Source organism: Cannabis sativa, chromosome 1 (genome assembly GCF_029168945.1).
Source record: "Cannabis sativa cultivar Pink pepper isolate KNU-18-1 chromosome 1, ASM2916894v1, whole genome shotgun sequence".
NCBI classification, from domain to species: domain Eukaryota; kingdom Viridiplantae; phylum Streptophyta; class Magnoliopsida; order Rosales; family Cannabaceae; genus Cannabis; species Cannabis sativa.
The window spans coordinates 11,858,889-11,875,301 of NC_083601.1; the positions used below are offsets into that span (position 1 = coordinate 11,858,889).

Genomic DNA, 16,413 nt, shown 5'->3' on the forward strand with positions numbered 1-16,413 from the left:
AGCACCCCTGAACGACAGCAGCTAAAGTTGGGGATTCATGTCCCGACCGTCTTTCTAGTAGGGGGTTTGTCCCTATGGGTTTAGAAGCTATTTTATTAGCTGCATTAATAAAGTGCAATCTTTGTTTCAAAAAAAATAACAGAGACATTCGGTATAACTAATTATTCACAATTAACAAATCCCATTTCAAAGAATTACATATTTCTAATATTACCCCTTACATAATCACAACTAACGTTGACCTTTTTTTTTGTCATTTTCTGTGTATAGTTAGGTAAAGTAATTTTTTGGGTTTATAATTTTAAAAGAAATTGTACTAATTAATCCTTTGGTTTCTTCTAAACACTATTACAAATACATTCTAATTTCAAACAAAGATACGTCAATTAAGTAAAGTCCCTAATTGGTTGATGACAATGCTTTTCTCCGCTTCAATGACAAGCTTCCACTACCGTTTTTATTCCAAACTAATGAGCTTGAGGCTGGCTCTGAAGGACTTCTCCATAACTCTCTCTCCAAAACCCCATCCTCACCATCTTCATCTTCATCACTTGAGCTTTCATTTTCATCAACTAGTACTTTTCCCTTTCCCTTTGTCATGTTTTCGATGTACTCATCTTCATGCAAATCCGAGCTGGTTTCTTCATCTTCACCATCACTGCCATCTGTTGTTGATGGAGATGTTGTATCACTCAATGTTTGAAACATTGTAACTCTCTCTTTCTTTGACCCTTCAAAAGATGAGCTCCTTGTTTTTCCATAATCATATAGTGGAAGTAGAGACTTTGAGTTTGAGTTTGACCATGAACTGTTTTTGTCTCTCCCCAAACTATATGTTGTCGAAAGCTTCCTCTCTATTCCTTCCCTTTCCCTAACCAAATCATCTAACTTTTCATGCACTTCATTGTTATTATTATTATTAGCCACTGCCTCTTCTGCAGCTTTGGTTTGGAGCTCTGTAATGCTTCTGTCAAATGACTTCTTCTTGAGTTGGAGAGAGCGCTGTCGTAATCGAAAACATGGTAAGAAAAATGCGTACTTAGCTGATTAAGAATAAAGAATTCTGAATTGGGTTTTCCCTGTCTTCTAATTTTCTTTTGTTTATTCAAAGGAAATATGGTCTCATGGATTAAAAGGTTACCCTTTTGTCAAGAAAGCGTCCAAGGTGTTGGCTTTGGAGTTTCTTTTTCCTCCAAAATATGCAGCAAAATCGTGCTAGTCCAGCTAGAAATATCAAGATAAAGGACTCAAATAGTAGAAACAAAAATATTGCCCTTTCATTCCCTGAAAAAACAGATAAGGAACTACAAAGATCAAAATCTTGTGATTTATACAAGATGTTCAAATTCGTAACTTCAAACTTAGTAACCTGTGTAAAGCCTGAGAAGCTTGGGTCTAGCTTGGGAGCAAGTAGAAATAAGCTTCTGATCTGCATAAAGTTGAAAAAAAATCATTACACAGAAAATGCTTGTGAGATAGCTTACTATGCAAGCAAGCAGAAAAATGATTACTCACGTCTGGAACGACATGCCAATGGATTTCCAGTCTCTGCATCAGAAAGAAAACAATGAGTTTTTCAATACACTAGACCTGTAGAATAAAAGACCTTTTGCATGAGTATAAAGGGGTCAGGTAAACTGTGTATGTAGTTGATCATAGATTCTCACTTGAAGCAGCAAAAAATGCAAGCAGAATCCTTTCATCCAGCACATAACGGTCCAAGTCAGTCTTAGCCAATGGAGGTGAAAAGTCACCTGTAAAACCAAAGGGTTAAAACTAATACAGAGTGTAAGCAACAACACATGAAAACAACCCACATTACCAGGATATCTTTCAGACCAGTAGATGGATCCAGTTTCTGGGACATATAGGGTGAAGACCACACTCCTTGGTTTCATTGCTGAGACATAAGTGTAATCACCTATTGTGCGGCTAGTCTTTCCCTCCATTTCAGTTTGAGAAAAATATAATGCATAGCCAGAACAATCAAGAACTGGACTCACTTGGATAACAGAATTTGCTGCAGTTGACTTAGAAAATTTTTTAAGCGCCCCATTTGGCGAAAATGAATATAGGAAGCCGTCCAATGAACCAATGGATACCCAACCTTTGAAATAGTTTAAGTATTAGATGGTAGAGTTAAGACAAATCACACAACCAAGATCAGGCAAAACAACATGTGTTTTTTTCTCAATTGACGTATATCAAAATCAAGAAATTACCATTAGTATCAACAACTGGTGCAGAGTTTACTGAACTTAAAGGCCCTATACTTCCCTGCCATAGCAAGTTTCCAGTGTAAACATCAAGTGTAAGCAGAATAGACTTGTCTGGCACAACAACATATACCCGACCATTGTTTCCAGGAGTGACAGTAAAAACTTTGCCAAACAAACTCAAGTCATGTATCCACATAAAGTGAGGACTCTTAGTAGACAGTGAATACAGTTCTCCCTCTGTATTTGAAATCTGCAGTAGAAGTAAAATGAGATCAAAATAAGACTAGTGTCCCTCTCACTACGCTCCGCAAATGGTATGAATTAGAACAAAATAAGATATTAATCAAGGACTAGTTAACACTTACATAAATACTAGCCTCACATCGATCAATCACTGGGACAGAGTTGAAATAACATTCTGTGACATTTTTCTTACATCCTTGGCGGTAGCCAAATTGATTGAGCACAGGTCCGGCACTCCACAAAAGTTGTCTAAGTGTAGAGTATGCAAAGAGTCCCTGACCCCTAATGTTGACAAACATAGAGGAACTCAATGTGCTAACTGAGAATCCAATAATCTCACCTTTTCCTTCTCTATCTGCTGGTTGAAAACTTAGGACAACTTCTGCATTTGGTTCAGAAGTTCCAATCTTTAACAAGTTAATTTCTACAACTCTATTCTCTGCAGCCACATATATCTGCCAATATTCGAAAGGTTTTTCCTTTTCATGGGTCATAATGACTAATAATGGTACTAGAGAAAGCTATGCTATCAAATAAGGTACTACTTGAAAACCCCATATAGTATATTTTGCTTTTCTTTTCTTAATTGGTAATAATAAACATAGACAGAGAGAGAATATATGAACATGAACTAGAAGGAAGAAATCAAGGAAAATGGTGTACCTTTTCATTTCCACCATAAACTGGAGCCATATCAGCATAACATGTGTAATTCAAACGAATTGTCCATGCATTAGAACCATTACTCTCAAATGCAAACAAATCTTTCTCAGAACAAATATAAATCCTCCCATCATTTCCAATTAGAGGTTTCGAAAGTCTACGTGCAAATTTTCTTGACACTGCTTCAGCTGTAATATGGGAAAAAACTCAGCACCAAAAGCTTATAGATAATAATGTATGAACATGCCTTATGAAACAAGAAGAACAATTAGAGACACCTGAAAACAAAGAAGAATCCTTCGAGTACTTCGGCAACTCTTGTGGTTGACAATGTATGGAATTCAGTAGAACCAAAAGGAACAATAAGAAAACGACATGGATTCTTGGCAACATTGAAGAGTGAGTAGCAGTGATCCCAAGTTCAAAATCGAAACATGAATATGTATCAGTAGAGAGGTCTCGCATTACCATGATTAAAGTAAACGGTTACTCTAAATCTGATTGGAACAAAATCCAATTTGGCAAAGAAGTAGAAGATCGTGATAGGACAGCAACTCCATCAATGATCTGCACTGGAAAAAAAAAACGTATTGGTCTCAAACTGTAAGTACAGTAACTATTGTGAGTAAAGCAACTGTTTATCCGGCCAGAAGTGAAACGACATTCGTCCTCTCCAATTAGGAATGTCAAGTGGGACGGGTCAGGCCCGACCCGGCCCGGCAACATTTTGGCCCGATCTGGTCCGGCACGACCTGCCTCCTTCTTTTTTCCAAAAATATTATTATTATTATTTATGGCAAGAAAAATGATTTAATTTGTCTATGAAATATGCATTTATTGAAAATGAATTTATTGTCCTATTATAAATTTATAATGAAACAAAGGCTTGATTTAGAGAAGGTTTGGTGTCATAACTTGAAAATAAATTTTAAAAATTAATAGAGGGCGTTTGGTAAATTTTTTTAACAACAATTTTTTAAAATTGAGTTTTAAAAAATTAGAAAATTAAAAACATCAAAATATTATTTTCAATTTTCAAAATTAATTTTTTTTGTCTAACATATTATATTTTATATTTTTACTTGCATACTCGGATTCTAGACTCGAAACCATACCTGAACTCGAACTCAGATGGTCTCATGTCATGGTATGGTGTTAAATAATTAATTTTTTTAGTAAGAAAAAATTTAAAAATAGTTTTGAAAAATTTGTGTCAAACACCATTAAATTTTTAAAATGACAAAAAATTATTTTCTATTCTCACTCTTAAAAATTGAAACCACAACAAAACAGGTTCCAGAGTTTCGAGAATTTTTAAATGCCAATTGCACCAAATAAAGTTTAATAATTAAAACAAATCTGCATAGACATCAATAATCAATATCCTATCACATCTCATTCTCAATCACAATTAATTAAAAAATAAATAATGGTAGAACACAATTAAATTACATTCTACTTTATATTTTTTGACAATTTTTCTGTCTTAATTTTGGAGCACAAGCCAAAACCAAAACAAATTCAGCAACACACCAAGAATATAGACTGAAAGAAAACTAACACCAACAAAACCAGCAACTAAAATAACAAACAGCAGCTAAACAAACAATTAACTAGATCAAAGCAGTCCCAATGAAAAAAAAAAACTAGATAAATATAATGTTCTCTGCTTTATAAACCGGCGATAAGCTTTATTAAAGTCTGAAACTTTGTACACAAATTAACTTGTCTACTTCTTAGAAGCATGGTTATGAAAAGAAAAAAAACTCAAAATCAAACAAACTAAACTATAAAACTCATTACATAGAAAACTCATTAATATTTTCCCAAATCAAACAACCCAAATATAAAATAAGGCCTTAAGCCAATATGTACTCCAATACTTCCCTCGAGTGTACACTCTAAAGTACCATCTATATGTTTACTAGATTTATTTTTCTTTCTCTTTCTTTATTTCTCAATCATCTTAGCTCTTAGTCATAAACTACTCAAGAAAAGCCTACACCTAATTTAAAAACAAAATCATTGATAACGAAACTTCAATCAAATGTTGTTGCGTAACATATCTCCCTAGTAGTTGGGAAACATGTCAATGAGTACCAATAATGTGTATTTACCAATAATCCATAATTGAAATAAGTTCGTATCTCAAACAAAGCCAACATTTTTAAAAGCTTTTTAGTTGCATTTCCAAACACAAATTATCAATAATCAAAATCCAAACACGAGTTTCAATGGGCACGTCACTAACTAAAATAGATTAACAATATCAAAATTAGAATACGGTCCATTTTCGAGAAAGCGAAAAATGTGCGACTTAATAAGAAGAAATTGAATGAGAGCAAGAACTTATTGAAACAAAAATTTAAATATTCATAATATGAAATCATAAAATACACATAGAAAGAGCGAGAGAAGCTAACAGTTTCCCAATAATTGCGTGGTCGACGGTCTAAGACAGGAGTGAAGTGAAAGTGGGCAGCCTTATAAAAGTAGCAGGAATGGTTGGAGTTGAAGAGAGCAGCTTTGATGGTAGAGGAGTAACAAGTATATTTTCGAAGAAGTAACACTAAAACCTCTGTGATTGTTCGAATAACACAGAGAAAAATATAAAACTAAAATACTGTACATACCTTAGTGATGATGGAAAGAGAGAAGGGACTTTTGAATAACTGTTTTGAGTAGAATAACTGTTAGAAGTGAAACGACATTTGTCTTGTCCTCTCCGAGGTTGATAAACCGAAGAAAACCGAAAAGGCTGATACAGCGATTGGATTGGAGAAAGAGCAGAGCCCAAAATGAAACCCACCCACCTACGTATATAACTGGGCTTAAAAGAATACAATCACACCCACCTTTTTTTCTAATAAGAGATTTTCAGCCTAAAATATACAGATTTCTTTTTTTAAATTACCATTTTGTAAAAATAATGTAAAGAAATAACAACTCATATTTTTGTTTTAAGATAAAAGGTCAAATCTAAAATAACAACTCATATTTTTGTAATCATTTTATTTTTTGTTATTTCTGAAAATTTATGAAAATAATCCTTAACTAAAACTACCCACATTTCTCAATATAATTATTATATCTATATATTAGATGGATCTTGCCGAGCCACGCATTGTTAGTTTTATTTAGAGTTCATTTGATACGTTATATTACACTGTATTGTATTGTATAGTATTATTAAATTATATTTTATGCAATATTTTTATGTAAAACTATACGTGGAATTAACTTTTATGGACACCTAAATATATAATATTTTAGTATAAATTAAAATTTAATTCATAGTATTATAGAAAAATATGATATATATATATATAATCCAATTTATATAGCTTAGGGCTTGAGGGACTTAGAATTCATGTCCCTTTTCACTTTGCCTAATGCCTTTTATATAGCTTAGGGCTTACAAAGATCTATATTCAAGTAAGTAAATATCCTTTAAAAATAGGAAAAACCATCTTTTATCATATATTTAAGTTACAAAAATAACTAACTAATATCCCTAAAAGATAGGTAGATAGTTTGGGGTTGAATCCCTACTTTCATGGGTTGTTTGAGTTGTCTTGTATTTGAAACCGAGTCATGACCCTTCTAGGAGGATGGTTGTGGACCCTACCATTCAATCAGGCTTCCTTTAATGCTCTTTATCTGTGCTGGTCAGCCTACGTTTTGCTTGGGGCTTGCCTGCACATAGGCATCCTTGGCCGGCCAGGGTATAGTCTGACCAAATCCTCCTAGTTGGCCATTTTTGTAACTTGATCTTGATCGTGTCTTTGGATCCCTTGTTAATTGATGTATTGTGCATGGTGATTTGGCTCACCTATTGACACCCTATATTCAATGTGACCCTAATCTTGTCTACGTGGACATGCTACGTCATGTGGGTAAAAATTGAGATAGTACTCTACAATACTTTTGTATTTTCCATATCCAAATAGTTTTAGTTTTAATTTTTTTTATATGAATATTAGTTGTTTTTTTTATATTTAAAAAAAAATGAAAATTTTGGAGAATGAAAATTGAATTTTGGATAATGAGGTCCATATAATAGGATTAATTACACCGCATACTAAAATTCTTTTTTACTTTTTTACTTTGGGGTAAAATTTTTTTAAAAAATACTATATAAGTTTTATATTGTATATTGTGTTAAGTTTTAGTTATTTTGTTTTGTGTTTCACTGTTGTTTTATAAAAATACAGTATTTTTGTAAAAGTTAATCTAAATTTGAGTATATTTGTAGGTTTCCCATATAATATTGGGCTCATGAAGGTCTGCCCGGTTGTTAGTTTAGTTCGGCCCAATAGTTTTTGTAGCTTTGCTCAGCTTTCTTCCTCGTGACTTCGCGTGCGACTGACTGCTTCGAAGTCGTAAAATAACAATATTCTTCCCGTAGTGATGGGCATTTTGAGTAAAGGGTCCCGACTACTCACAACAACAACTCTCAGACTCAGACTCTTCACACACCACCAATACCCATACCAACACCTCACAAGAACTCACCGTTTTCGCAAACTTTCCATGGATACTGCTGGTGCCGGAGCTGGAGTTGCTCGCTTCCCTTTGTCTGCCTCCACCTCTCTCGTTATTCAGAGAGGAGACCTCACTAAGTGGTTCATCGACGGAACAACCGACGCCATAGTCAGTACCACTCACTCCATCTTTTCTTTTTTTCTGTTTTCCTTAATTGTGGTTTATTAGAAAACAAAAGAGTCTGTTAACTTTCCGGATTTCTATGTTTTAAAATCTTTTGATTATTGTAATATTATTGATTATTTTGCTTAGATTTCAACTCTGTTAGTATATCCACCTTAATCTAACGAAATCAAATTCTTCTATACATAAATATATGTATATTATAGGTTAATCCTGCGAATGAGCGAATGCTAGGTGGTGGTGGTGCAGATGGAGGTAAAAATTATATGTACACAAATGAATTTTTAAGAATACAAATTTGGTACAAGTTTTTAAATTTGTGTTTTTCATTTGTTGTAGCCATACATAGGGCTGCTGGTCCAGATCTTCTGAAAGCATGCTATAGTGTCCCAGAAGTTAGACCTGGTGTTCGCTGCCCCACCGGAGAAGCAAGGATTACCCCGTAAACACTAAACTAAACAACAACCTCTTTCTGTTTTCAAATGTCTTTTCCAAAATTATGGTGATGTTGTTTGATGATTTGATTCAACAAGCACTTTGATTAAGACACTGGTTTCACTATGAATATGCAGAGGGTTTAAGCTGCCTGCATCTCATGTCATTTTCACTGCTGGACCCATTTATAGTGGCAACCCTACTGCTGCAGACTCTCTAAGAAATGCATACAAGTATTCATGATGTTTCTTGCTTTTTTTTCGTTCCTATTGTTTCTCCTTTATTTTAATTTTGTGGCTCCTTATACTAGATCTTTTCTGCTTTGATTAATTTGATTACAGAAATAGCTTGAGGGTTGCTAAAGAGAACAACATTCAATATGTTGCGTTTCCTGCTATATCATGTGGTGTATATGGGTAAGTCTGAAATTTGATGGGGAAGATATTGATTAATGTAATGAAATTACTGTAAGTATAAGTCAGAACTAAATAATATTCTCTATTTCCACTCATTAAACAACTATAGGAAAGAAGGACCTGTTAATGAAATAATGACTTTGACAGTGGAATTCTATGTAATTTTGAATTCTTCTATTTGTTCATTTTGGCAAGTGTATGAAGTAAATTTGAAATTCTACTTCTAACTATTGCATACTGTTCAGGTATCCTTATGAAGAAGCTGCCACAGTAGCCATATCAACAATTAAAGAGTTTGCAAATGACATTAAAGAGGTAAATTTTATGAGTACATTGCTTTCATGATTTGAAGAGCAACACAACCAAGAAAAGTATTAGATTTGAAGTTAGGATTCTTCTTTTCTTGCATTTGGTATGAGAGGAAGAATGCAATTATGTCAATAACTTGCAAGGACTGTGAATTAAAAATTTATAGGGTGTGTTTGGAAGTAACTGTGTAATTAGTAGTTAGGGTAATTACTAGGGTGGTAAGTACACAGTTTAGTAATTACACTATATTTTAAAATGCTAAGGTGTGTTTGAATATGAGGTGGTAATTACATATGAATTCCTAATATTTTGTTTGGCAAAATAGTTAGTAATTACATGGGAAAATAATATTTTTTAGTAGCTAATGTTTAATATGGAAAGTCTTTAGTAATTACACTGTGTAATTACATCCAATTCTCATGGGAGGCCATGAGAATTGGAGAGTAATTACACAATTACAGTATAATTACATGGCTAGACAAACATGCCAAATTGTGTAATTACCTCCAATTATACACAAATCCAATTACATTGTGGCTTTCCAAACACACCTAGTCTTATTCATTCATTCATAAAAGTTCAGTTTTTTTTTTTCATTTGATTTTCTAATTCTACTATTATCAATACCTTATGAATTTATGGTTTAGTAACTTCTTACAGTTTTATATATTGATTGAGTTGTTAAGTTTTTGAAATTGAAATATTAAGGTTAATTTGTTCTTTGCAGGTACACTTTGTTATGTTTCTTGAAGAGATTTACTTTGTTTGGTTGAACAAAGCAAATGAATTGCTTAAATAAGCAAATTAAAGATTGTGTAAATCTACTATATTTATCGTTTCTATTGTTGTGTGTGAGTGGGAGAAATGTTACCATTTCTTATCATATATATATATTTGAATAATTTATAATAAGTTTTATTAAATTTAAAGAGGCTGAAATCAGTTCTGTTAAAAGATTGTGTTTTATAGTGTATTAAACCAATCTTATTGTGACACATCAATTAATTTGAGTATTTTAGAAAGAAAAAAAATTAGATAGATGGTTAATTTTTTAATAAATGAAAAATTAATTGACGTGTCAAACTTAAATTGGTTTAACACAATATGACACACAATTTTTTAATAGGAGATTTTAATTCTTGAAATCAACGTGGGATTCTCACTAAATAGGAAATCTAAAAATAAACTTTTTGCTACTTCTACATTTTGAAATTATTTGAGATATTTTGTAAATTTTGGAATAATTTTTTCAAATGCTACATTGAGGGGGCTTTTATTTGTACTCTACACTCTATTTTTATATTTTAATTTCATATAAAATATATATTTTTAATTTATAATAATTTTTTAATTTTTTTCCTTTCTCATTTTCTTAAAATACATTTATAAAATATAAATAAATATATTTAAAAATTAAGACTAGAAAAAAATAAAAGATATGAAATTTTAATAAAATAAAATACAATAAAAAAATTATACAATATGAAAATAAAATTAAAATAATTACTAAAATTAACAAAATATATAATAAATTAATAATGCAGTAAATATGCTTGTTATTCATGTTTTTGAATAGCTACTTGTAGGGGTGAGCATCCGATCCAATTAAACTTTTTTTCCTCATCCAATCCAATTAGTAATTGGATTTAGAAAATTATCATCCCATCTAATCGAATTAGATTTCAAAATTCAATCCAATTACTAATTGGATTGGATTGATTTTTTAATTGGATATCCAATTACACACCTAAATTTTAGTATTAACATAAAAATATGAAGAAAAATACGTAAAAATTAAATATTACATTTTATTTAAGTTTAATATTTTATAAACATATCATCTTTCCAATGTAATTACCAATATCCTTAACCACTATTACTGACTTAAAGCCAGAAATTATGTCGTGCAATTGAACCCAAAAATTTAATCGATTAAGAGTGATCAATTTTGGGTTTTCTCCACTTTTCGACCTTTCACAAACTAGCGATATCCGATCAAAAGTCCATGGACTGCCTTCGATCACTCCATCGATATCCATTTCATGGTAGAATTGAAAAAGGAATCGATGTGGATCAAGTTCTTTCACAAATAAACTCCTAACAGGTCTCTACAGTGATGTCATTTTCTGTTGCATTGCTTGAAAATCAATGGTTCTATCTATAAGGAATCTACCCACCAAACACCATCGATCATCAACTTCAAATAGTTCTTCATCACCATTCTCGTACATTAAGAAGTCATCATCCTCCCCACCAAGATTCATAGTTTGATAATCTGTGTCCATTTCAAGGGCAGCATGCTGAGTAGACGTCATTGCACCAAGATATCCAACTGAAAACAAAACAAAAGATAATCGAAAACCAAACAGATATGACAGAGATCAAAAGAATAACAACTCTACCATGTCAAAGGACAAGACAAAAGTATATAGAAAACTTTTTTTTTTAAGATAGTTGTTGAATTTTTCTTATTCTTTTTTTCTTTCTCTTCTCTCTCTATTTTTTTTCATTTTTTTTCTAATTCTCTTTGTTGTATGTATAATTAAAAATATTTTTTATGGTTTAAATATAGGTAATATGGTAAATAAAAAATATAAATTAGGAAAAATCAATCAATTATAATAATTAGTAGCATTATAATAGATAAAAAAAGAGTAGTATTTATTGTAGGCTAAATTTTACACAATTTTATATCTTGTGCCAAATTTAGTATAAATTTGAACATGTACCAAATTTGGTACACTTTTAATAACACGATTTGAATAGTAATTTTTTTATAAATGTGCTAAAGTATAATAATACATCTTTTTTTAGCACTCCATTAGAGATGTTAATGGACACTTAGTCACTTTCACCATTTGTTTTGATCAAATGTTTCTCAAAGATATATGCTGTGGAGTGAATCATGTGGAGAGTTGCTGCACATTGAATGGTGGCTTCACTAATTCGAATGTGGCTTCGAATGTTTGACCCTAATATTTAGATTTTCAAATTGGATTTAGATTAAAAAATAAATAAAATCTTGATAATTTGGCTTTGTTATTAGTGATAATCAATATATTTATATAAAGAAAAACACAAAATAAATTAAGTGGCATTTTATATAATTTTCATTCTATTTTTACTTTTTTGTAAGACTTTTTCATTTTGTGAAAAACGTATATATTTTAAAATAGTCCGACATTATTTAAGAACTATTTCAAGTGTTATACTATATAATATAAATAAAGCTCATTAATCTTCACTTTTATTTGTAATAAAATTAATTTTTTTAATCTTCACATATGGTGGTTGAATAAAATATTTTTATTATTTATATATTTATATAAAGAAAAACACAAAATAAGTTAAGTGGCATTTTATATAATTTCATTCTATTTTTACTCACATTATTTAGGAACCATTTTAAGTGTTAAATAAAGTTCATTAATCTTTACTTTTATTTGGAAAAAAAATTAGTTTTTTTAACTTTCATGTGTGGTGGTTGAATAAAATATTTTTAGTATTCAATTTAATCATGCTTAAATAGTTATAATTTTTCATTTATCGTTTTGTCAAAATCTTAGCATTAAGAAAAGTGTGTAAAATACTAAAAAAAATAATCTAAATCTATATATTTATATAAAGGAACACGCAAAATAAATTAAGTGGCATTTTATATAATGTTCATTTTATTTTTACAATTCTTTTCATTCAATTTCCATTATATGTTTTAGAAATAGTCCCACAAAATAAATTAGTTGTCTGGCCAAATTCATCTTTAGGAACATAACATTCCACTGATACTACAAAATAAAATGTGAAAACTACATCATCAGCCCAATTGACTAAATTCATAAGTGTTATTTTTTATTTATTTTATTAGAAAAACACATGCAATTACCTTTTTAGTTCTCGAGTTTTTAATATTTGTCACAAAATCCTCATTTTTCTATATATCTTAAAAATAAAAAAATTATGTGTCTAATTTCAATATTATTACTTTGTTTGTAATAGATGCATCAAAATATTACATTTAAAATTATGTCACTGAATAAATAAAAAAATACATATAAATAAAAAAATTACAAAAATTGGATAAGAGTTTAATTTCCTAGTTACTAATAAACAAATGTTTATTGCTCAACTATATTTCATTTTCAGAAAATGATCAATCACCATCCAATTTGATTTACACTTCTGTGGAGAATTACTGCAAAAGGAACACTATTTTTGTATGTTATTTTTTTTAAGAAAATAAATTGTACGGATGGAGTCGTTCCAAGGGTATGGACTAAGAAGAAGAACAAAAATAATACTTGCGGTAGTTATTAAATTACGACGAGAGAGCTTAATAATTCAGTCTATATTTAAGCAAATAAAAACTTGAAAAATCAAAAATGAAAAAACTCTATTAAAGGATACTCAATCTAGGAATGAAACATCCAACATTTTATTGCTTTATTGTGCCCAAATAATCTCATCACAATTGTTATTAGGAAAACCTCAAATAATACAACATAAGTACTACATATGTATATGTATACATTAAGAAAACGAGCACACTAAAATAGAATGTAATTGTGCAGAAATTGTTGATGGTGGTGTTTTTATTATTCTTGCTTGTTTTGTTCACCTTGCCATGCCCAAACAATGTCATTTAAAGCTGGTCTTATATCCCTTTTCATTATTCTTTTGTATTCCAATGTATCACCACTGGACTTGCTTACCTCAACCAAGTGAAAGGCAGGTGTGAATTCATATATCTCAGCTTGAATTGAAATTAATCCTTTTCTGCCTTCCTTTGCTCCCTGCATTTTCAAGGATCCCCTGTCCTTTTTCACTTTCAGCTTTAGGTGTTGAGCAATGTCCTCTAATTTCGACATGATTGAAGAGGCGGGGCATGTGGATGTAAATTGTGTCACTCTCTTGTCATCCTTTTCTGTAAACAAACCAGAAAGATCGAATCCAGTTGAGAGAGAAATGATATCAAAAGCATTCAAATTGATAGGTTTGGCTAACTCATGTTTTGCCTCTGAGATGGTATCATTGTGTTCACAATGGCCAAATGCTGCATCAGAATCAAATGGAGTTATTTCTGTCTTACTTATTATTATGGCTTCACAATTGAACCCTTTTGTGAACCATGGATTTTCCATAATTTTGGAAATCGAAATCCTCTTATTCGGGTTAGGATTTAGAATTCTAGCCTGCAATTTTCTCACTTCTAGTGAAAACCAATTAGGACATTTATAGTTTGCCTTGCCTATCTTCTTATACAATTCCATGAGATTTGTATCATGGAAAGGCAAATAACCAGCTAAAAGGACAAACAAGATCACCCCACAAGACCATATATCAGCTTTAGCCCCATCATACCCTCTTCTACACAAAACTTCAGGAGCTGCATAAGCAGGAGTTCCACAAGCTGTTTTCAGCATAACAACATGTTCTTCTGGCCTAGACTCAACAAGTGCACTTAACCCAAAATCTGTCACCTTCAGCACTCCATTCTCATCCAACAGCAAATTCTCCAGCTTCAAATCGCGGTGATAAACACCTCTACTATGGCAATAATCAACAGCACTGATCAACTGTTGAAAGTACTTCCTGGCCATGTCTTCCTGAAGTTTCCCTTTGGAAATCTTGTTAAAGAGCTCACCACCTTTCACATATTCCATGACAAAGTAAATCTTAGTTTTGGTAGCCATTACCTCATAAAACTCCACCACATTAGGGTGTTTAACCAATCTCATAACAGAAATCTCTCTCTTGGTCTGCTCAATCATACCAACTTTCATAATCTTTTCCTTGTCAATCACCTTAATGGCAACACTCTGCCCAGTCTCAAGGTTCCTCCCATGGTAAACCTTGCCAAAATTTCCTTGACCCAACAATTTCCCAACATCATATTTCTGCATCAAAACATTCACTTTATTTATCTCCATCACACCCAAAAACTTCCAATCCTATAAATATGTACCTGATTATATATAATCTCCTGTAACTAAGCTCAACCGTCTTCACCAAGATCGAGCTTCAACTTAAAAGAAGCTCCTTCAATGACCACCCCCATTTGCATATGTTTCTCCTCTTGAAACTCAGCCAAAGTTTGTAAACACAGCCCAGATATGAACACTATGTCAAAGGTTTTGGTGAATGTAATACAAGCATTGAACACATCTTTTCTCTGCATTCCTATGCTTTGATGAAGCTTGTCCACTACATAAACAAAAAAAACACAAATGTAAGAAATCCATGGTACATTGCACAAATGCATACATACATACAAACATACACACAACTCAAGAACAAATTAGCAGCAAAATTAATGGAAAATGAAAAAGGAGAAAAGAGAAAAAGAATGTACCTTTGGAGAAAGGACACTGCTTGTAAAAGAACAAAATGAAAAGAGAAGAGATATATGAAAGACATGGAAGAGCACAAAACAAAGTGTGTGGTCTGTCCGTTCTTCATTCCATTCTCTTACAACTTATAAATACTAAATAGTTGTTGAAGACCTTTTCCACCTGAAACCAATCACAGCTTGACAACTCATATCATAAGGGTATTTTAGTAATTTACAGTTGTAACTAATGGATAGAAATGTTTGTAAAGCACAACAAAGTTGGATTTTCTTTTTTCTTTTTAACTAATAAAAAATTAATCCAAATTTTCATGCTTAGTTGGAATCGAATCGTTTTTTATTATTCAATTAATGGCCTTTATTTGCTTATTGTTGTTGCTTGCTAATTTTGGAAACAATTCAAAGTTATCATAATAAAATGAATGAAATCTTACTCCTACAAGGATCTTACGTGCCTTCTTTATCAGACTTTATTAGCATTCTCATTTGTCAAATCAAAACCAATTCAATTATTAAATTAAATTAAATAAAATAAAATAAATTGCCCATTTTTTTTACTTACAAATAAAGGAATGAAAAGCATAAATAGAAAATAATGAAACTTCTAATGAATTCAAAAAATTAATATTTTCTTCTGCGAAAGTAACATGATAAAAAAAACAAGTAACATGATCAAATTTCTTTTTCCTATACATTTTATATTTCAAATCTATCAAAATTGATTTGTACGTTAATTATTGTTGAGGATAAAATCTAAACGGTCAATTTTGTATTGAGTTTTAGGCCACAAAGAAATAGTTTATGTTCCTTCCTGAAACTTCTCCTTTTTATATTCAAGAGAAGAAGAGAAAATAAATAATCACACCCCACTTCTTTTGACACCTACTCTTTTTTTTTTATTACACTAAACTGTTTATATTTTTTTTAAAGAAAAAAACAAATTGAAAGAATTTTTTTTATAATGTATTCGCCCCTTCTACAATAAAGAAAAAACTATAAATCTATATCTTAGTATTCTTTATTGAAAAAAAAAAGTCTCCTCATTAACTTTTAATTATAGTTTTGTCAAAATATTTTTTAATTTACAACAAAACTTAACTACTCTAGATTTAAA

General features: G+C 31.1%; 3 protein-coding genes across 5 annotated transcripts; 1 reads left to right on the plus strand and 2 right to left on the minus strand.

Moving 5' to 3' along the window:
* Positions 1-112: 112 nt before the first annotated feature.
* On the minus strand, positions 113-6,344 carry LOC115703808 (protein GAMETE EXPRESSED 3-like). 2 transcript variants are annotated; one of them, XM_061104004.1, is made up of 11 exons: positions 5,549-6,344; positions 3,404-3,697; positions 3,126-3,313; positions 2,585-2,917; positions 2,223-2,469; positions 1,823-2,107; positions 1,668-1,754; positions 1,516-1,548; positions 1,370-1,429; positions 1,142-1,284; positions 113-1,002 (listed from the first exon to the last, which is right to left on the minus strand). In XM_061104004.1, exons 2-11 carry the CDS (start codon positions 3,594-3,596, stop codon positions 400-402), a joined length of 2,172 nt encoding a protein of 723 aa, XP_060959987.1. In that variant the 5' UTR covers positions 3,597-3,697; positions 5,549-6,344; the 3' UTR covers positions 113-399. The 2 variants fall into 2 exon arrangements, with proteins under 2 accessions (XP_060959987.1, XP_060959990.1); XM_061104007.1 differs by lacking the exon at positions 5,549-6,344 and having other exon boundaries at positions 3,404-4,331.
* Positions 6,345-7,479: 1,135 nt separating this feature from the next.
* On the plus strand, positions 7,480-9,892 carry LOC115705118 (uncharacterized). The gene is made up of 7 exons (XM_030632359.2): positions 7,480-7,778; positions 8,000-8,048; positions 8,133-8,235; positions 8,366-8,461; positions 8,570-8,644; positions 8,890-8,959; positions 9,681-9,892. Exons 1-7 carry the CDS (start codon positions 7,536-7,538, stop codon positions 9,750-9,752), a joined length of 708 nt encoding a protein of 235 aa, XP_030488219.2. The 5' UTR covers positions 7,480-7,535; the 3' UTR covers positions 9,753-9,892.
* A 3,471-nt stretch (positions 9,893-13,363) lies between these two features.
* Positions 13,364-15,419, minus strand: LOC115705117 (CBL-interacting protein kinase 2). Of its 2 annotated transcripts, XM_030632358.2 has the most exons (3): positions 15,303-15,419; positions 14,916-15,154; positions 13,364-14,847 (listed from the first exon to the last, which is right to left on the minus strand). In XM_030632358.2, exon 3 carries the CDS (start codon positions 14,731-14,733, stop codon positions 13,546-13,548), a length of 1,188 nt encoding a protein of 395 aa, XP_030488218.2. In that variant the 5' UTR covers positions 14,734-14,847; positions 14,916-15,154; positions 15,303-15,419; the 3' UTR covers positions 13,364-13,545. The 2 variants fall into 2 exon arrangements, with proteins under 2 accessions (XP_030488218.2, XP_030488217.2); XM_030632357.2 differs by having other exon boundaries at positions 13,364-15,154.
* Between the last annotated feature and the right edge of the window lie 994 nt (positions 15,420-16,413).